The sequence below is a fragment of the Anoplolepis gracilipes genome, chromosome 15, assembly GCF_047496725.1.
Source record: "Anoplolepis gracilipes chromosome 15, ASM4749672v1, whole genome shotgun sequence".
Classification (NCBI taxonomy): domain Eukaryota; kingdom Metazoa; phylum Arthropoda; class Insecta; order Hymenoptera; family Formicidae; genus Anoplolepis; species Anoplolepis gracilipes.
Genome location: NC_132984.1, coordinates 4,911,415 through 4,934,458, shown reverse-complemented (window position 1 = coordinate 4,934,458; position 23,044 = coordinate 4,911,415). Strand labels below are relative to the sequence as shown.

The 23,044-nt window shown below is 35.9% G+C and overlaps 1 protein-coding gene across 6 annotated transcripts in view; it reads left to right on the top strand.

The window, feature by feature from the left end:
* Nucleotides 1-23,044, top strand: part of LOC140673697 (uncharacterized) — a 63,174-nt gene that overhangs the window by 4,972 nt on the left and 35,158 nt on the right. For all 6 annotated transcript variants that reach the window (XM_072906797.1, XM_072906795.1, XM_072906792.1 and 3 more), the window contains one exon: nt 1,074-1,316. In XM_072906797.1, coding sequence (XP_072762898.1) covers nt 1,074-1,316 — 243 coding nt within the window. The remainder of the gene's footprint in view (nt 1-1,073; nt 1,317-23,044) is intronic.

The following is a 23,044-nucleotide window of genomic DNA, read 5'->3' as shown; positions in this document are numbered from 1 at the left end:
GCAAAAGTTTCCTGGCAGCTGCATATCCGCGCTTTGAGAGTCCCGATACGTCAAAGGATCTAAAACGAGGAGGAGAGCTCGCGCTCGCGCTCGCTCGCGCGCCCGTGTATTTCGGGAACAGATATTACCCGCCATCTCTCCCCTTTAGCTTTCTCGGTCCCTGCTCGAGTACGCTCGCGCTCTGCGCGTCCGTCAAGTCGCATCGCCACGCGTCGAATTGCATCTGTGTGCATCGCTTTGTATATCCAAAGGCGAGTTTACGCCGCTCGCTCTTGGTAATCATCCAAAGTGAACGCATTCGACGAAGCAGTTCTTGCTAAAGACGCGTGTTAACCTTGTATGCGAAGTGAATTAAAAACAATAAAAAAAAAAAAAAAAAAAAAAAAGAAAGAAAAAAGTATACATGTAGAATATTATTTCTTTTCATCTCGAATTTCAACTGAAATTAAAATTGTATTAAAATTGAAAAATACAATTAAATCGTTTATACGCACAATATTTTGATATTAATATACTAATACAATTAAATTTTTATATTAATGCAAGCGATTTTATATTAATACGATTAAACCGTTTGAGATATGATATTTATTTGTTATTGTATTATTTATTGTATTGTAAATAAAATTTGTTTTTCGCGGAAAGTATGTTACTGCGAAAGAAAAAAACTAGGGAATAATTCTCGTTTAAGACGTGTATTAATCTTACGTAAGGATAAGTAAATTAAAAGAAAGATATATAGAAACATTTTTTTCATCTTAAATTTGAATTAATCTCCGACTAAATCAAAGTAAAATTGTATCACAATGAAAACATGATTAAAAAGACGCAATATTTTTATATTAATATACTATATAATTATAAATAAAATTCTTTTGCGAAAAGTACTTTTATCGCTGCCAAAAAAAAAGCTTGAAAAAAATTTAACCTCCCCCGACGAATTTACTCTGTGATGGGAATGTCGATTGTATTAAATGACAATATATCACGCAATTAATTGAATATCTTCGAGGTGGATTTAATATTTATCTATCTACTTAAAGCAAATTCTCTCTCTATCTCGTCTGTTTTAGGAGTTCCTTACGCGGAGCCTCCGGTCGGATCCTTCAGGTTTTCACCGCCTCGGTCACCGCAGCCATGGAGAGGGGTGAGGCAGTCGCAGGAATTCGCCCCAGTTTGCCCGCAAGTCTTGCCAAATCTTCGGGAGGAGGTGAAACCAGGCAGGTACGAATACCTGGAGAGGCACCTGCCGTACTTGAGGAACCAGAACGAAGACTGTCTATACCTCAACATCTACGCTCCCCATCAGGCCGAGGGTGAGTGCGAGCGATCACACGTACCGAGAGGGAGGTTTCGTTGTAGCGGACGGTGGTATTAGTGTGTTACGGAAGTTAACGGCTTTAATACCGCAGTAGCAAATTCAATCTATAAAGCCTGGGTTGCCTCTAGAGGTGACTTTCGCTTCCGTGCCACGGAATTGGATCGAAACATAAGAAATCCAAGTTCGCGATTTAATCAAACTCCCTCTCCCTCTCTCTCTCTCTCTCTCTCTCTCTCTCTCTCTCTCTCTCTCTCTCTCTCTGTCTCTCTCTCTCTCTAATCTCGTTATCAGCTAAAAGGTTCCTTTGAGTTACCAGTCCAGAGAGAAACTGTCGCCTTGTATTTAATTCAATAATTACTTTCGCTCTGACTTTCAAAAATCGATCCGACTTAGTTCCTCGTGATTAAGCCACTCGCGCTGGAAAATGGAAAGAGGGAAAAAGTTTTCGTTTTTTACCGGGGGAGGCAAACACAGAGAGAAAGGACTGAAATATTTTATAATACATATGTATATAATCCGCGAACGCGATGATCCTCGTATTCGAAGCTCAAGCGGCCGGAATAAACCTGTGATGAAAAATGCCATTGAATCCGAAATTTTCTCGGTTTTCTCTCGTGGAGAGAAAGAGAGAAAGAGAGAGAGAGAGAGAGAGAGAGACACACGACGGAATATTCAATCTACTTAAAAAAAAAAAAAAAAAAGAAGAAATAAGGGAAGATCGGATCATTCGTCTCGCGATTATACCGGAAGTGCGTTCGGGCATTTTCCGCGCGGTCAACCGTACGGTAAAACAGCTGTCATCGATTTACCGGGACCGACCAGCCACCCAGCCAGCCGGTCTAGTGTCACGATATGGTGGCAGGAAGGAAAACGATCACGTGGGGAAGGGGGGGGGACCCTCGGCTTTTCGCGTGCGCGCGTTATAAATTCATTCGCGCCCCCCGCGTCCGTATATATTCATTCCCGCCGTCCAGTCGCTCGATCGCCCTTCCAATCCCATCGCCCCCTGCCTCCACCCCCTCCCCTCCAATCCCTGCGTATTCAACATTTTACAATACCGGGGTTCGGCCCGCAGTGGGTTAAACTCGCGTTGCGCCGAGCCATTTACGGGCGCGTATGGAAATATCTGCAAGAATTCCAAATCGAATTGAACGCGACTGGGGGAGGGGGTGGACGTAGCTGTGTGAGATATCGCTCGCGCAAAAACCGCACCGCGTTGCCGCCGTGTCAGCTCCGCTTGTTTCACGCAGCGATACATCCGCCATGAGCCGTGTGCGTTTTCACTTTTTTTCCTTGCGTACTGCATTTGCCCCCCCCCCCCCGCCCGCCCGCTCCCCTGTCACGCGGCCGAATACGATTTCGAATCAAAACGCTGCCGTTTGGTGCATCCATTTTGAAATTTTACCGCGTTTCCTGCAAATTTTTATTGCGATTCTATATTTAAAAATATTTAAAAATATATTTAAAAATATTCGCGAAATAAAATTGATGTTATTTTTTTTTTTTTTTTTTCTACGATTGACGAAATATTTATTTGAGATACAGATTGAGTTGCACGTGATATGTCACGTATGGAGACAATCGCGACCTCCGTTCAAGTCCCTCTCTCAATCTCTATAGGAAGCGCAGACAAGGTTTAATCTTTTTATCGCAGTTCGAAGGTAGAGCACTTCTTATCTCCTCTGATAAACAAGATAAGCAGCACTGGATTTCCTCGGCGTTTTCCTCGGTACTGACATTAACCCCCTCGAAGCTCTAGCTTGCTTCGAGGATTCCGCAATTATTGCAATTGCGGTTGCTTGCTTATTTCGAGAGATCCGGATTGCGATAGTCGCCATTTGTAGGAAATAGATGGAAGAACAAATCTAATCGCTTAGATAAGAGCGCGGTCTGTAAATGAAATTCTGTGAACGAAATTCTAGGGGTTAATCATCGGGGTTTGGATTGACATTTACTTTTAGCACAGAGTTTTAAAAAATTCTCGAGTTTCTTTTACCTAAAAATTTTCCCTCATTTTTGTAAACCAAAATGTTAAAAAGTTACCCAATTATGCTCTCTTCTACTTTCATTCTTCAGCTTAAAAAGAGTAATTGCCAGCACAGAATAGCTTATAATCTGACAACAAATTCGATTAACTAGAGTCATCGTGTTTCTTTTCTTTTTTTTTTCTTAATAACGCAAACGTTTATCGCAAGAGTTCATTCGGGGTTTCAAATTTCTATCTCAATTTCTCAAAAAAAAAAAAAAACAATATCCATACATATTTAAGTTATTAAACGGAACCACATTAATGGACGAAAGGTCGGAAACACGAGATTAGTATTACACGCGTCACGGGATTATTATTAATTCCGCACATTGCATTTGCAATAAAACGCGTTGATGACTATCTTGCTTGGTGGAACTCCTGGATATAAGCCCGGAGGAGGAAAACGTGTGCACAAGTGGTACTTGGGCGAGTCGCCGGAGCCTTTGTACAACCTTGTCGCTCTACGGTTTCAACGAGAGCAATTTCTCTTTTACCGCGCTTTATCCAAAAAGGGAAAGGGCGAGGAAAGAAGCGAAAGAGGAACGGGGCGGGGGGGGGGGCGCGTACTTGCGAGCACTTTGTACGGGGCTTAGCGTCCCGTCAAACTACGTATAATTATATCGCCGATGCATTCATATACACGTACTTCATTCTCGAATGTGAAGAGATTCTCGCTTGTCAAGAATTTTTTTTTTTTTTATTTGCATAAATCCGGCTCCTCCCACCCCCTCTTTCTCTTTGCTCGCGAATGCGAAAGCAGCGATTGTGTTATTAGATTTGGAATTAAGCTATTACTCGACAGAGAGATATATTTATGCGGTACTTTATGAAAATATTGTGATAATTTTAATTTTCAAATTAAACCCTTTTTAATAATTCATTTCGGTTCGGATCAAAAATATCTAAATAAACGAAGAGCTGGAAAGGTTTTACGCGCTCCTCTTTTCACGTAATTACGTTTTTTTTTCTCTCGCAAATATGAATATTTTCGCGTACAAAAATCATTTATTCTGCTAACGTTGCATGAATTTGCTTTCCGTGCAAACGAATATTTGAGGGCAGTCTTATGACGTCTCTCTCTCTCTCTCTCTCTCTCTCTCTTGTTTTCTCTTTCTCTCTTTGAGTTCGAATTAATGGAAGGCAAATAACCACCCTTTGAAATATGACGAGTAATATTTAATTCTCTTAGAGAGCGATGCCTTCCATTCGGAGATTCTGACGTCATATCAAATGTCGATTGAATTCGATGGCATATTTGCCATTCTCTGTTTCTTCGTGTAAAGATAAGCTTTGCTCCTCCCCCGCAGACTCTTCCTGTGATTTTTATCCCCTACGGATTGTCTGAGAGAGAGAGAGAGAGAGAGAGAGAGAGAGAGAGAGAGAGAGAGAGAGAGAAAGCTTGCCCCCGATATTCAAATCTGAATATCGAGGTGAGAAAGGCTGGCGTTTGAGATCTTTCTTACGGTCGACGCACATATTCGGTACGCCATATTGCTTTTCCCTTCGCCCTAGAACGAGATTTATTCGTCTATGCCCAGTAGATCGAGCATTAATGAATTTTCCGATATTTTACAGGGCTGCAGGGATTGCGATCCCTGGAAGCCAACTCCTTTTTATATTTTTCACCTTTATTTTCATGTCATCCCTCTCTCTCTCTCTCTCTCTCTCTCTCTCTTTGACATGCACATTTATATAAGCAGTCAAATTAAGGAAAAAGAGATGAAAGTATGTAGCTTGTAGAACAAACGAATGGTATTATATTTACCGTCGTTATCTCACGAATGTTGTAAAATAATTATAGGAAAATAACTATTATTAAATAATTATAGGAAATAATCTGAGAGCAATGTTTTTTTAATTCAAGCGTATTTCTTATTTTTAAAACTCAATTTTTCTTTGACATTTATTTAACAGTTTTATTTTGCAGATATATTCTATTTAAAAGAAAAAAATATATATCTTGAAAAATTACTAGTATATAAAAAAGAATACAATTTGTAATCCAAGCGTATTTTTTATTTTTAAAATTCGATGAATATATTTTTAAATTCCTTTAAAATTATTTTTTTTTGGATACTTGAAGTGTAAAAATAAGTATATTTAGAAATACATTATAGATAATTTATTAAATAATTTACTAAATTATTTTTTAGAAATAGAGAAAGTATCCTACTGGAATATGATGTATTAATTATTGCGAGGATTTACAACTTTTTTCGTATAAATATATTTTTAATTCTAAAAAAGAAAATCCCGTATAGATTCTACTCCCCTTAAGGCTTCAGCATTTAAGAGTGCAAATATATCTTACATGTAACAGAGAGCCCTTTTAACTCACAAGGCCGGACGGTTTCGATTTATTCGTAGCCTCGGCGCATCTTTCATCGCTCGACCGCGGCTTTTCGCGCGTTCACTGGTCGAAATGCACCGCGAATAAGTTTTGTTTACCAACCACAAGCGGTTTCAGATTAAAACGCCGAGACGGCCCGCGTGGGACCGATTTTTCCACCTCTCGCGCGATGAGGGTAACATAAATCTCAGATAACGCTGGCGGCGTTCTCGCCGGCATTTATGAAGGTGAAGGGAAAATAAATGAAAGGTGGATGATTAGCATCGCAAGAAACGTTGAAAGTGTCACGTCACCTTAGATGAATGCGTTGTTGAAGTTTATAAAATATACTTATTAAACTTTTCCCTCTTGATCTGTTCTTGATTAGAAGTAAAAAACCTATGTGTCTTGAATGAAAGAGCCTTACTTTTTACTTTCAAACTTAATTATTTAAATTTTTTTAATAAAACAAATAATACAATTAATGTAATTTCTTATAATTTCTTATACTGACTAATATAAATAATTTCTTATGTTCATTACTATAATTCATATTAATTAATTTTTCTTTAATTTTGCAGATACATTTTATATATAAGAGAAATGTTTATATATTGAAAACAAATTTGCATAAAGAATATAATTTTTCAATTGTATTTTTTATTTTCAAAACTCGATTATTTCTTTGATGTAGACTTAAAGTTTTTTTTATCTTGCAGACGTATTTTATCTTAAAAAAATATATGTATTGAAAAAAAAAAACATTTGTGCAAAAAACACGATTTCTCAATCTTATGTATTTATTATCGCCAAAAAACATCAACTTTTAATATCAAGAATCTCTAAGTTTAAGAATATATATTAAAATTATATATTTAGGTGTAAAGAAAACTTTTAATTCTTATTTATTTTACAGATTTTTGAAATGTACTTGAAGTTTTTAGAATAAGAAGCCTGAAAAGATCACGAGTTTGAAAACGTCAAAAGATATGGCAGCAGTTTTCACGCGGTTCAAAAGATTCGATCGTACGGTTTCTTTCAAAACTTTTCAGTTGGATCTCCTCTATTTTTTTCGCGAAACATTGATGTGTTATTGGCAGGAAGAAATAACTTGCCTTATCACTTCACTCTAAACAAGGATGAAGATAGCCATTTGACGCGATGACGACACACGTTAAAATACAGCAATTTCTCCTCATCCTTATGTTCTTATGACATATTGCTTCCACATTCTACTAGTCGTTACGATTGCCTTTATCATTTTATCGATATTGCCATTAAACTTTCCGATCGATAAAAAAAAATGTATTATTACATCGTTGCTTTATTAGAAAAGTTCCCCCCGGAGTAAGTGAGATCCCGGAGGCCAAAGTCTGCCGATGGCAGTCGATGTTCTTGAAAAACAAAAAAAAGGTTCAGATCACCAGGAAGTTTCGGACATTACAGAGGAACATCCCAAAGAAATTGGCTTTGTTACGTCAGAAAGCGAAATCGTGCGTTTTCTCGAGTTTCGCAAAATATAAAAGTATGTGCCTTCGTTTTCACCCTCAAAGGATACGTTTGTCTAATGGCTCGTGTCGCGAAAGTTATCCTGGTTCGTCTTTCTCCGCTACTTTGCCACTACTTCCGTTTAACCGGCATCGCATCACATGCACGTCATTTATTTTATTTCAGTTACAATAAAAATAATAAATAAGAAATTATTTATATTAATTAATATGAGCAATAATAAGAAATTATATTTATCTGGAACACAGAAAGATTCGAAATATGTGTACAAATATATTGCAATTACGTCATTTCTTTTTTTCAATTTTAAAACGTTCCGTTTCGCGCAATTTTTATTAATTAATATTTTTTATTTTATTATTTTTTAATTCTATTATTTTATTATTTTATTCTAATATTTTTTTGTATTTTATTTATTTTAATGTTTATTTTATTGAGTTTTAATTTTTTAATTTTGGTCTTTAATTTGTTTCTTTCTTACCCTATATTTTTATTCAAATATAAAATATATAAGATTAAAAAGAATAAATTAAAGAGGAAATATAAAATAATAAGTATTAAAAAGTTAAAAAATTAATCAAATATAATAAATTTTAAAATAAATAAAAAAAAAAAACAAAAAATATTAGAATAAAATAACAGAATAATAGAACAAAAAATATTAATTGTTAAAAATTACGCTCTAAAATTGTTCACATAATAATTACTCTTGTTTCCCAAATTCTACGATTTTCAAAATATTTTGAAAAATATGACATAATCTTATAAATCCTTTTTCATCGAGATATCTTGAAGTCAAGATATCTTTGCATTCTGTAACTGTTGGAGCCTTTCTTCGAATACTGAAGATATCCCGAGTGTCCTCGAGTTTTGAGGTAGCTTTAAGAGAGAGGGGGAGAATAAAAGTTTACCCTAAATCTCTAGAAAATTTAATTCGACGGAATAAGCGCATCTATCGACGTCACCGAGCACCATTTTGGTTGAAAGTCATTAATATCCATTATCCGTTTTCGCAACCTACTTTCGTCACTTCGCGGATCTATTAAAATCACATGAACGAACCAGCGGGATCGACAGCTACTTCAATAACTAGCGGGGATAACAAAAGAGCCGGATAACAACAATGACGAGAAACAGCGGAAAGTATCGTCTGGAGCGAAAGTTGCAGACGTCCGTCGCTACCCGAGAGCACGTCGTTTATTTTCGGTTCTTTCTCGAACTCTGCACCGAAAGAGGAAACGACCAAGAGCGCGCGGGTTAAAAAGAGAGAGAAAGAGAGAGAGAGAGAGAGAGAGAGAGAGAGAGAGAGAGAGAGAGAGAGAGAGAGAGAGAGAGAGAGAGAGAGAGCGCGGTAGAAGAAAATAGACGTAAAGGAAGAAGAGGAAGAAAAAAAGATTGATCAAGAGTGAGAGAGAGAGAGAGAAAGAGAGAGAGAGACTAGAGGTATCGCTCTGGAAATAGAGGGAAGTGAAGGAATAGCGGTCGCTCCGAACCATTAGACAAATTTTATATATAGTGTAGCACCGGAAAACTCGTTCGTTTTTGCTGCGTGTTGGTTATTGCTTTTCACCCCCCCCCCCTGCCCCATAGCAATAATCGACATTTCGACACGTTTCGAGACGAAAACATTATCTTTTTCCCTCTTTTACGCGTCTGCGATAATTGAACGACCATTATCATGGAGCAATGAAAGTTTCTTTACAAGAGAGCAAATAATGTTCTTTCTAGCCGTTAGATTTCTCAAGAAAAATATGAAAGGTATCTCTCGATACGCTGCTTGCCAACAATGTCTTCGTCGTTGCCAACAATGCCTTCATATAAGACGAACAATTTGTCGTCTTAATTGTGACAGTTATGAATTAGAATAATTATTAATTTAGTTTGAAAGCTTTCACAAATTCCCCAGACAGCACAAAATATTTATAAAATATATACGCAATATTTATAATAATTATTGGCATATTTTGCAAATGTTTATCAAACTACATATAAACATTTTTGTAATTTTAAATGAAACAGATCAAGATTGATTGTAAATATCACGGCAAAAATTTGACCTATATTTAGAAAAAATTATTTTAGTTACCCTAAATATTATATAAAATGCCTTCATACAAGACGAACAATTTTTCGTCTTAATTGTGACAGTTATTAATTAGAATAATTATTAATTTAGTTTGAAAGCTTTCACAAATTCTCCAGATAGCACAAAATATTTATAAAATATACACGCAATATTTATAATGATTATTGGAATATTTTGCAAATGTTTATCAAACGACATGTAAATATTTTTGTAATTTTTGATGAAACAGATCATCAAGATTGATTATAAATATCACGGCAAAAATTTGATATATATTTACAAAAATTATTTTACTTACCCTAAATATTATATAAAATACATATTTAATCTATATTTTAATAATAATCTTAAATACAATTTTATATTTTTTTCTCGTAAAATAAATTAAATCAATTACATTGAAATTAATAAATAATTAAATAATGATTAAAGTTAAATTTAAATAAACCATTAATTAATTTTATTTTCTTGGCCGTTGGAACCTAATAACAATTATTACCAGTGTGTTAGATTGTAAAAACTATTTTTAAATTTAACAAACCTAATAACTTTCCCGGGAATCTGTCACACCTTTGTAAAGTCCGCACCAGGAGTCTGTCACACCCTTGGTAAAGTCCGCACCGGGAGTCTGTCACACCCTCGGTAAAGTCCGCATCAGGGATTTGTCACACCCCCGGTAAGGTCCGCGCCGGGGGTATGTCATGCACATTTCATAGTAAAAATCTTTCTTTTGTATATTATTTGTAAAAGAACAAGTTTAAAAAAATACTGATACATTATTTTATATAAAATATTAAATAGCCTTATATAATAATTTTTACTATTTTACTTTAATATTTCCTATACACAGAATGACTAAAGCAATTGTTTATGTACATATGTAACCTATTAAAAGTTTTTATTTATTTAAAAATGCATCTTACATTACGTGATTATTTTAACTTGCCCCGTTTAAAGGAAGAGATATTTGTATGAAAACAATAAGGAAATTTGAGAAATGTATAAACATTACAAAAAATATGTTAAAGATTATGCACATGAAAACAAGGAGAGTAGAGAAAATAATAATAGAGAAATAAACATGTTACAATTTAATACGATTGTCAATGTTGATAATACATTTTACTGCACCTAAATGTATTAGTTGCCAAATAAATATATCGATCCAATGCAGTTAGCGAATATAGTGCAATGATCTCGCTATTTGCGCAATAATTGCGCTATTTGTGCAATAATTACACTCAATAAATTTTACACGTTTTTATACAATGAAATATTAACAAAGTGCAGTTCAGCGAACTGCAATATTGATCTAAATATACTTCAGATAAATACTATTGTTAACTATAGGTCGGTATTTGAAATTATATTACTCATAATTTTATTACTTTTAACATTTTACGGCCGCGGGTGGTACACGATATAATAACATAATGTTAATATACGATATAAAAATATAATGTTTTATCTTACACTTTGTATACACCCTATGTATAAGATATTTATATATAAATAAATAAATAGTTGAAAATATATATAAATATTTAACATAAATATCGTGTCTGGATTTTTGAACCTGCAGATTTAGGAATCAATTTTGCAGAAGAAATCGACAAATCTTAACTTTGCAAATGCTTTGAATCATATGATATCTAGAGCCACGGGTAGGGATACAGACCATCATTAACACATGGATCACGTTCCGATTCCTCGCGCGATATCTGGGCAACCGCGGCTAAACATAATCGGCTGAATAGACGGATATTCATGCTGGGAGGTTCTCGTACCTTCGAGAGAGGGTCGAGGGGATGAGGGCGCGGCTCCTCTGATTCGAGACTTACATAATGATGAACCGAAATCCGTGGCATGCACGGCCGATATGTTACTGTCCGCTTCGATGGCGTCTGGTCGCTGGAGTAGATAGGGGATGAGCAAGCGGGCGCATCGCTTTCCTTCCATATTAAGTGGACCAGGGAGAGGCCCCGGGATACAGTAAGGCATTCGCGACCGATTTTGCCGGATGTTCGCGAGAGGACCCGGTAGCAAGACTCGATTACTGTCGACTGCTAACATCGGAAATCCACCCTGTACAATCCCTCTTCTCCGAGGGAGGCGTAAAAAATACCTTGCGTTTTAAACACAAGATATAGGTGGACTAAAAAATTAGAAATTACCTTGACTCTCTCTTAAACTTAAGCATCGATGAGAACGTCACCAATTAAAGCAATGATAAAATTTCATCGGTGACAGCACTTTAATCTTTCTTCTTGTTTTATTATTAATTAAAATTTTACCGAAAATCAGAGCCACTAATTAATTCTTCTCAATATTTGCAGTATTTATACAGAGTGTCCTGCGAAAATTGTTGAAACTAATCAGCTGTTATTTTTAAACGCACGAGCAGGTGAAATAAAATATCTTTTAATAGAGGATATTTTGTAAATTTTATTTACATTTAAACTAATAAAATCGGAGGTTTTCATCGTATATAATAAACGTTTATGAAAATATCAAAATAACAATCTATATTTGAAGTACGCGTCATTAAAATTGACAAGTAAATCTCTTTCGGAAGCTATGAAAAACTTTATAGTGACAGTTCTCGTATTATTATTTTAGACTGTTAAAATATATAAATAAATATATATAGATATATAAAATATATATAAAAAATATATATATATATTATTTTGCCGCAAATGTTTCACTATATAGTTAATTACACGAGTAGCAAGAGATATGGGATTTATAAAAATGATTCAAAAATTGAAGGATAAATGAAACTCGATAATATATGTGTACAATAAAATAATTTATTCTCTTAAACTGAATCAATGAAAAGCAATGTTAGCGATTAAATCAATGATAAAACTTCACCGACAATCAGAAGCGAAGACATTTTATTCCTCCGTCTTATGCTTCATTAATTATGAAAGTAAGATTTTACTGAGAAATCAGAGCTGCCATCACTGATTTTTCTCCGTATTTGCAGTAGTTATATATGTACCATGTTATAACTGAAATTACTGTGCTCATCAATGATAATATACTGATTTCATTTAAGAGAGCAAAGCTTGAAAGAAAATGTCTAGAAACAATACATGAAATTAAATTAAATTAAATCAACAACGTAACAAATTTTAATTAAAATTTCAATTTAATTAAAATTTCATTTAATTAAAAAAAAAAAAACTTAAATTACAAAAAGAGATTTAAAAATTTTATGAATCTCTTGTTCCATTCTTGAGAGTTGGCGATTGCTGTTAATACGAATACACAAGGATTCTGCCATGACATCATGGCTCCCGTTAAAATGATCATTGCAGTGACCGGATTTATTTGTTTTAGTTTCTTCTGAAGTGAGTTCGTTAAAGATATCAAGAAACTTAATTGGAACGATTGTAATGATTTTGCTTGTTAGAGGTATTAGGGGATTTAATTGGACAAGTTTCTCTCTCTCTCTCTTTCCCTCTCTCCCTCTCTTTCTCTCTCTCTCTCTCTCTCTCTCTCTCTGAACCTGCAATCGGCTATGACGCTAATAAATGGACGCAATTCGTCGGCGATAATCACGGATTACAGAAAAACTTTACGGAACCGCCACGTCATTTGTCAGGATTCGCTTCTACCAAAATGTCAAAACTGCTTGGCAAAATCCCTGTGGCTATTGATATAATTTATTTACACAAATTTTATTGCCTCCCATTAATCAGAAATTAATGTTCCCCGCTGTAATTTTGTCCCTCCTCTATAAAAGCCCCGAATTAAATGTTGACCGACTATGCTTATATTTTTCAATTTTTTTTTACTGTTCCTTTAAAAAGGAAAAAGGTCACTCTATTTTCTTATTTCTGTCTCCTGTGCCATTTCAATATTTCATCCCTCTCTTCTTTTTACGCTATTTTTACATTACATGTACTTTGATAGATGTTTCGATTCGCTAGAATGATTTTACACGCGTTTATTGAAACGGATGATTGTGTCTCACAAGAAAAAAAAAAAAAAGAAAAAAAAGAAAAAAAAGAAAACGCCTCCATCGATCTTTCACATGATGCTTCGTTCGCGGGAGGAAAACGTCTTCGACTGTTTCCGTACGTTTGCGCGAGTACGAAAATACGAAGCGCGCCCCCGTCCCCCTTCCCCACCCTTTCATCGGTGAGACAAATCGATGCTTCATGAATTTACAGCGGATGAGCTTGCTCGGTCGTTTCATGAAATAACGCGTTACAAACCGATCCCCTGTCGATTCGCCGCGATTTGTAAACCATCGAGAAACAATTTTGCTCGCTCTCTCTCTCTCTTTCTCTCTCTCTCTCTCTCCCCCTCCCCTTCGACGAGACGCAGCTGCTAAGTTTTCGTCCGACAAAATAAGCGGAGCAATTGTACCGCGAAATGTCGTGGGCGGAGTCGCTTTTCCCCTACAAATGGATTTCCGCGGAATCGCTAATATGCTGAGAAAGATTTAATGGAATTCTCCCTTCTGGCTTTGGGAAGAGAGTACGCAAGATATCACAATGTCCCGAAAGATGTATTACACTGGCAAGAAGTATGCATCTTGTACGCTCATCCTTTCTTACAAGATGCTTAATCTAAACTTGAATGTATTCGCATTTTTCAAAGATACAATTAGGCTTTCGAGATCGATTTTTCAAATGATTCTGAAATTTTTCTCTCTCTCTCTTCCAAAAGTATTTAATTTTTCATCATATTTATACAGTCCTAAAATGCGATTCGTCACTTTTTTTTCATTACTTTGAAAACAAATTATTTTTTAATAATGTTAAATAAATTTAATGTAATATTAAATATATTTAAAATAAAATAAAAAAAAAAAACATATAACCTAAACAAATATAAAAATTAAATAAATATTATAAAATTAATATATAATATATAATTTATTATTAATATACAATTATTATTAAAATATAACATATTATTAAATATAATATAAAATAAATTATTTAAAAATGTCCTACAATCTTTTATTCTTTTTTTTTTTTTCTCAGTTATTATCCTTCACATTATTAACGATATCGATATTGTGCCGCGAGCTTCAGTCGTCCAAGTATCAAAACTTGAATGCACGTTCGAGACTGATACGACCGATATGTTCTTTCATGGGATTAACGTAATTGACATAGGCAAGTTTTGACAGACTCGCGAGCGTATCGCGTTATTTTACCAGCGGGTTTTCACTTTTGGCTGAATAAAGCCGGCACTCGAGCTCACTGACATCTTCGTACGCCTGCATCTATCCCTCGCGCATCAGCATAATGGAAAAGTTATCGGATCGCTTTAGAACGAGCTTGTGAAAGTTTCGGCAACGCAAATTCGCAAACGTTAACTTATCGGCTTCCTCTTTAAACATTCCCGAAACTAATAAAGCACGATGATGTTATCAGTTTTCAAGATATCGAAAGAGAAAAGTTGATACGAGAGAAAAATATCGCTGATGCTGCGCGAACAGCTAAATGTGTTCGATTTTACAATTTCAACTTTGTGACTGATTGTACTTGATCTCGTGTTACTTTGGAAAGAGTCTTGTGTGTGTGTCAGTTTGATTTAAAATCTGATACAAACTGATCCAGAAATGGATCCAAGTTATTAATTATTCTAGAAATTGATATAAAATAAATAAATTTAATAATTCAATGTAAAATAAAAATATATTTAACATAAATTTATATATTAATTTATATTAAAGTTACTAGTTGTTAGAAATGCCAAAGTACGAATTAGAGTGCATCATTTTGAATAATTTTGGACCCGCCGTACCCTGATTTTCCACGATTCAGTTTATGCAAGTTATTTCATGCGAATATTATTGAACGTAGAGCGTTTCAAAGTGATGAATGTGGAATATTGATCCAGAAATTAGCAAGCTCTTTTGCAACCTAATTAATATGATGTCTGTTTGCTAAGCTGACCACGTTTAACGTCAACAATTTACGACAATAAAGGATACAGATAGTTTCAGCAGTCGTGTCTTCCTCAACGAACCACCGCCGGATTGGATATTCATTTAATCGGCATTCGATCGTGCCGTCATATTTTTTCGAAATTTTGTCCACTCGACAAAAATGGCGAGGCATCTGCCCGATTATTTTATAGCGAAGGCGGTCGATTCCTAAACGAGGTCGGGGATGGTTTATCGCGGAGGCGCATCAGGAATTATGAACGCGGTCGTAAACGGGAGCCAACACTTTTCTAGTTACAGGCAAGATGGCCGCAATGGGTATCGCGCAGCGGGTGCAACTCCCATTAAGCATCTCTCCGAGTAACTTGCAAGTAGACCAGACTAACCCTCTCTCTCTCTCTACCCGACTTCTTACATTCTAATGAATATAAATATCGCCCTCTCGCTCCGTCCGGGCCATTCCCTGCCTGGTCCCTGGCCCTGGCTCCGTATAATTGTTTCCGAGGGAACTCCTAGACTTCCAGATAAAGTTCCTATTATTTTACCAACAGCGCCTCCCCTTCTTCGCCAGCCTTTCCAACAATTCTCCCTTCGTCCCCCCATCCCCCCCCCAAACCCGCTCTTCTAGTTCTCGCGTATCCCGCTCTCCGATAACGGCCGAGGGCTTCGCTCGATAAAATCTTCCGCAAATTTTATTTATCGCATTCCAGAAGTGCTTGTTTAACACGTACGTTACGTACGTTCGAACGATATCGCACGCCGAGAAGATCGATACGCGCTTTGCCACACCCCCTCGTTTATTTTGACAAAATTCCTCTACGAATGGGGTATACATTCGCGCGCGAAGAGCTTTCGAGGAATTTGGAAAATTAACGAACGTCTCTAAACGATGAACGTATCCCGAAAGAATGTTGGAGCCATCTTGTTTGCCGGCCTTGTTAGAAATTCTATCACCTCGGATTCCTTGACGTTTGTTCACTGTAGATTTTTGGCTCCGATTTCGAGAATCTCCGGCTCTTGGAACTCTTAGTTCACAGACATGTGCATCTCGAATTTTTGGCACACGTGATAGTCACTCTCTCTCTCTCTCTCTCTCTCGCTCGGGTTCCTCGAATCATTAATGTCTACATTTTAGATATCTGATATCCTCCCTCAACGATCCATTTCCGCCATTTCTTGAAACTTTCTTATGCACGTAGCTCTGTCCTTCAATTTCTCTCTTATACATTAATTATTCAATTTTCAAATTTCCTTCTGCGCATTAAAATTTTAATCCGCCTCCTTAAATTAATCATCACCGGGCTCATTGCACTTGATCTCAAAAATCCCTCCCTATTTGCTTCGAATTACGATATAATCGTAGTAATATCACAACGTGATATCCACGACAGCCATGATATTGAATGTCACGTGAGAAGTTTCTGGATGATGACAGCAAGCCAGTGGCGATGCCATTTAATCCGATTCTTCTCTTTTGTGCCCTCCGGCGAAGCAAGCGTTCATATTTCATTTCTCGTAGAAGCTGGTCGGGAAACGTCGTTAAAACATTTATTTCCCCACTGGAACTAGGGAATATTCGAAATTTAAACGACGCTCACATATCGATGAAGCACGGACATGTTGGACGTGAGCGCTGATCTCAGCGTATTATCTTCAATTAACTAGACACGCAAGTGACACAAATCCTCCCTGGCTGATCATAGTTTAATTCTCGCTTAACCGGCGTTAAATTACGCATTTCAATTGTAGATCACAAACGACGCTCGTCTTAATCTTCAGAGTGGACCTTTCCCGGATTACACGTCGGAATATCAGAGACTGTCTGGATTTTAACAAACAAAAATACGGGAGCGAGTGCTTCAAATGTGGTATTACGACAACGTTAGATGGCGATGTTAGGATACGGTTAGGGTGTCTTATAAAAAACATAATTATCGTGTGAGAACTCAATTCTTAGGATTTCCAAATTAATTACAAACTAATTAAAAAATCTCATTCTCCCAATATAATAAATAAGACAACTCAATGCATCGTAGACTTCTTTCTCAAGTGTCTGCGGAAGAAGAGACAGATTGTCAAAACGGCCTCCCCTAAAATTACGAACCTTTAGGCATTTGCAAAAGGGATGATCCAATCAAAGACCGACGCGAAAGGCAGTTCCAGTCAATATTCAGACACGAGGAAAAATCCAAGGGCCCTCTCGAAATTCTTGGGACGGAGATTCCCGAGGCTCCGAGCGGCCGGGGAGTACCTTTCCCGACATGACAGACGGACACGCCGGCGCGCGAGTTTAATCGATTGAGACGGCAGATAATCGTGGCACTCGCGGTGGAGTTTCTGGCATGTAACGGGACATCGTAAGTCCTCTTAACATGATTCGCACAATGGGCGCGGGAGGAGAGGGAGGGACGGGAGGGAGGGGGGGAAAGGGAGGTGCAGGGTGTTTCCATGACCGGGTCAGTTCCATAATACCGCGGGGGCGGACGGCCGGAGAGAGAGAGAGAGAGAGAGAGAGAGAGCCCACCGTGGGATGAATGTTACATGTGCATGCCACTCAGCAGATTGCAGCCGACTGAAGTGCAGTCAGATATGCCACACAACGGCACAGTAGCATCATCCTCGAATGGCGCGGACGCTGGCGATATCGCTCGTCGAAAACCTAAGCCGTCCATTGGCGTAGCCACTTCAAATGATTATACCTTATGGTCTAAGGACTGGGAAGGAGGTGGGGGGGGGAGGGAATGTCGCGCGTCGTACGTTTCGCGTTTATTAATTAATTCCTCGAATTTTTGATATATAAATTTAATATACCAGAGATATGTGTGAAAATAAATTTTTGATATATAATTAAATTCCGCTAAATTGACGAACAATCGACGTTTGTGCAAGTAATTTATGACATTTTGAAATTAGAGAATTATAATGAAAATTATCAAAATGCAAAATACAAAAGGAAATCGTGAAATATGTAAATTTCATTCTCCGTATTAAAAAATGAAAGATGTTTAAGAAGAATAGAGTCTCTATCGAAAGTTGTCAGTGGGAGGCAAAACGTTTAATAGTAAACAACGGATCTCTTTCACTTCAAATCAGTTAGCGAATTTGCGTGAAATGAGATTCAAGATCGTAGATCGCCAAAACCCCATAAATTCCGCTAAAGGTTAACAATTCCAACTATCCGAAGTATCAAAGTTTCGCAGATTGAAATTTCCGAAGAGTCAAAGTTTCACAGTTGGAAAGTTTCTAATGGCCCGGAGTTTCGAAGGTCCAGTGTTCTAAATATCTCAACTTTCGAGTGGAGACACCAGGTATAACGCCAATGTGTGATTTGGTAGCTTTTGCCATATCGTAAAAATGTCAAGCGATCATCTGTGGGTCCGAGAGATACGACACGGTCGAAATAGTTAAATAGAGATAATGGAGCAGAATGGGATTGGCTTCTCGATGATGCTGCTGCTCGTTCGGATTATGAAGATGGATGAAAGCAATCGCACTCGCCGCAGGAACTGTCCGCAGCTTCATATTTTCCCGGAACGAATCACTGCCAGAACCGCCATGTATTTCCTTTCTCTCTCGTTCTCTTTCTCTCTCTTTTTTTTTTTTTTTTTATTATTCTAAATAATATTACTACAACATTTCTGTTTGACGCGGCGATAATAATACAAAATGCAACTCTTGGAGATGATAAATTTTCACTATTAATTTAGCAAGTTATTAATATCAATTTTTAATTAATTAAAATGCATTCTATATCATGAATATAGAGTATCTTTTATTGTTATAGATAAATGATTATTGTATTAATACATAAATGTAAGTTAAGAAAATAATAATATAGACGCAGATGTATCTCTCCCTCTATAAATTTACATTATATATATAATTCAATAATTTCATTCCGAGCAGCTTATAATTTATGTATTATGATAATTGCAATGTTCATCAGTGATAATGACCATCATCATAACAGTTTCATTGTTTTAGTTTCAAATTTCGCTTGTCATTCGAGTGATCCTATCCATTCTAGTTTATATCAAAGCAAACCATAAAAAAATTTTAGTAGAGCATATCAATGAAGATTAGAATAAATGATAGTAATTGGAGCGTTTTTTATTTTTTTTTTTTTTTTACAAAAACAACCTTTGTCAAAAATTCGAAAAATCTTGAAATTCTACCAAGAGGTAGTGCCATTGGTCATACATTCGAACGTAGTAAAATATTCTACAAAAACAAACTTTGTACGAAATAAAGCAAGATATAAAACATTGACCGATTCCAGAAAAATAGCCTACGTTAAAAGCTTCTGTCAAACATATCCGAAACTAATGTCATAAAATATTGACTTGGTATTGATTTTAAAGATAAAAGTAGTGAGTGTGGAAATACGTGTTATTAATCACCTTAATATAAAGTTTTTATAACTATATACTTGTTAGTTAAATTTTTAATAAATATCATCAGTTACAGTAAAAATAAAAAGTTATAAAATTTATTTAATTAAAATAAAACGTACATTTCAAAAATATCATAAAATGAATAAATAATGCATAAAAATTGCATAAATAAATAATACATTAAGATTCTTTAAGACTGCAGTTTTAATAGTGACTATTTACTTTTTATTTCCACCGTCAGTTTTCAATAAATATTTCTCTTATATTGCACTTTTTTTTTCTTGCGAAAACAACCTCTGTCGATTAAACTTTTTCTTTTTTACAAAATTCAAAATAATCTAAAATTCCATATTTCGTACCAAACTGTCAATATACCTAATAGTATTTTTCATTTTTTACATCGCTTATTTTAAATAAATGTAATACGCCTTTTATAATTCGATTTTTTCCAATTCTCAAAAAAATTACAATTTTGACAAGGGCTGCTTTCGAAAGGAACGCTTCAATTATTAGCCCGATGATTGGTGACGCAAAGGGATTAAAGGCGCGAGAAATATCGATCTTGTACCGAAAAAATATTTTTATTTGGCAAAAGAGTAGCTTTCTCTTTCTCTCTTCATTTAATTATTTTCTTCCGATATCTCACGGCTCTTTGAATCCATCTGTAAATTAGATTGGCCGCCGCTGCATTTCTGAAGAGGCGGCGCGGGCCGAGAAAGATAGCGGAAGTTGGATGCTCACAGACACCTCGCAATCCCTCGCCTTTCCCGGCACAAAGGGAGGCAGTCGGCCTCCCCCCTTCCCCCTCCTCCGCCCGTCCTATTCTTTTTCAGCACGCGTTTCTCTCTCACCTCTCGGCGTTCAATTATCCACCAAGGCGGTGGCGACGACGAGAGTCACCGACTTCACGACCGAGAACACCTCGCCTCTTAACGCGTTTCCGTTCTAGCCACCGGGCGGACAATTTACGATTGTTTTCTTCAAGAGCGCATTTAACCTCGGGAAAATGACTGAAATACCTCGGCGCGCGTATTGTACTGTAAATTCGACATTCACAATTTTCCGCGAACAAGGCTGCGTACAAAGGCTCCGAAGAAGGCGTTCCCTACCCTCCGGGGAAAATTGTATTTTTAATGCGCCGTTTCCTTTCCCTCTTCTATTTTTTTTTTTTTTTTTTTTCCGTTTTCTTTTTTTTATTCCTCGCTCGCTCGCAATAATTGAAGCGGTCGTTCGAGAAACCAGACAGTCAACCGTAATACAGTTTGCGGAAAAAAAAATGACAGTTTCTCGTTTGACAATGGCGATTGGAGTCATCGCGAAGATTGAGAGAAAATATCTGCCTTTGAGGTATTTCCTCCGCATATAGGAAAGAGCGACAGAGAGAGAGAGAGAGAGAGAGAGAGAGAGATTGTTCTCCGCTGTTCTGTGCAAATTTTCCGGATATATATATCGCGATTGTTTCGAAACTTAACAAAGTACCGTTCGTGGGTATTAATTCTGCGGTAGAATCGATGGTGGAGCGATTCTACCGCAGAGAAGGGACAATATCGCTTGAGTTTCGGAAAATTTCGAAATCACCGCGAGCGAGACCGAAGTACCCGGTTAAATGATAATAGTCGCTCGCGCGGGATTTACGTTTTTGGAATTTTTTCATTGCCGTCACATTCCTGATGAATGGGAGCATAGACACAATACGGTGGTTTAACATATTTCGCCGTGATATATCGACGGCGCCTTTTGGCCACGAGGCCATTGATCCGCCACACGGTATCCGCGCGATATTTCATACGTTTCGATGAGGTATTTTGAGGTATAATCGTCGGAATCTGGAATCAGCGGTGGGAAAAGGCGATAAAAAGTCATAATGCCCTCGTTTATAACCCGGTCTCGGGCCAATCGGGTCGGGCGACAAATCGATATATGCATTTTTGACCGTGTTAATTAAAAGAATCGACGAAGGGATCTATAGGATACACACACGTGATTTTCATTTCCCCCGCAGTTAGATTACGTTACATACGGTTATATTATCTTACGGGCGAATCGAATTTCAATTTCGAACAATTTAATGCGAGAATTGTCCCATTCACTCCGCGAATTGAAAATTATAATATATGCAAAGCTAAGGTAAAATGCAAAATTCAGCGAAAAAAATGAGAGACTTTGAGTGACAGATTTTTTTATTTAAATTATTTTTCTTATTTATAAAGTTTCAAATTTCAGAAAGAAGGATATAAATATTCCCCCCTTTTTTATCACTTCTTTATAATTTCCAACTCGTAAACTTTTCAATTATATAAAATGTATTTTTAAAAAATTTAAATATATAAAAAATAAAAATAAAAATACGTGTAAAAAATCCAAGATTGTTTGAAAGATCTAAAGTTGCAAAGTTTTTGAAGAAAAGAAATTTTTAAAATTCCGTAAATTGACACATTTAAAATCCAAGAGGTCGTAAAATCCAGATTTAGAAAAAAAATAAATATTCCTCCCTTTCTTTATCGCTCTTTTGTAATAATTTTCAACTCGTAAAATTCTCCAAATATAAAAATGTATATAAAAAGATCCAAGATTGCTTGAAAGATTTAAAGTTACAGAGACTTTTCGAAAAAAGTAAAAAAAATTCTTAAATTACGAGAATCGACATATTTGAAATCCATAAGGTTCTAAAATTTAAATTTCGAAAAAAAAAATAAATATTCCCCTCTCTTTTATCGCTCCTTTACTAGTAACTTTCAACTCGTAAAATTCTCCAATTATAATAAATGTATATAAGAAAAAATCCAAGATGATTAGTGTTTGAAGAACAGGGTGTCTACTCAAATCTTGTAAAAAAAATTCTTTGAAAATCCCAAATAAAAAGAATATTTTAAAGATTTTATTTGATACAACTTTCTCTCTCTAAAATAAAATTTTTTATGTAACTCTTGTAGACTTATATATTATTCATGTAAAAGTTTAATCTTTACAGAGCCTCTTAAGTTTCAAGTATTAAATTAGTAAATGTACTGAATAGTTTTCATAAGATAAGCATTTTGCATAAAACTTTTATTTCTTTATCATTAAAAATTACAAAGATTATATACTTTGCATACTCAATATGTTAAATTGTTAAGACGTCGAGTATAGATATACACATATTTATAATAATTTTAAACGCATAATTTGCTTAGCTTGCTGACTATTGTTTACAATATGAGAGCAAAATGATCGAAGAGAGAGAAATTTTTTTTTGAATTTCCCAAATTCCAATAAAATTTCATGATAATTTCCTGATTTTTCATAAAAAAAAAAAAAAAAAGTCCTCGAAAATTCCAGATGATTTTGAAGAAGACTACAGGAAATTTTCGAAAAAAAAAAAAATCAAATTTTTAAAGATTCCGAGCTGTAATACTCGGTGCATTTGAAATCCAAGAGGTCCTAAAATCCAGAAATACACGAAAATGTGTTTGCGCGAGT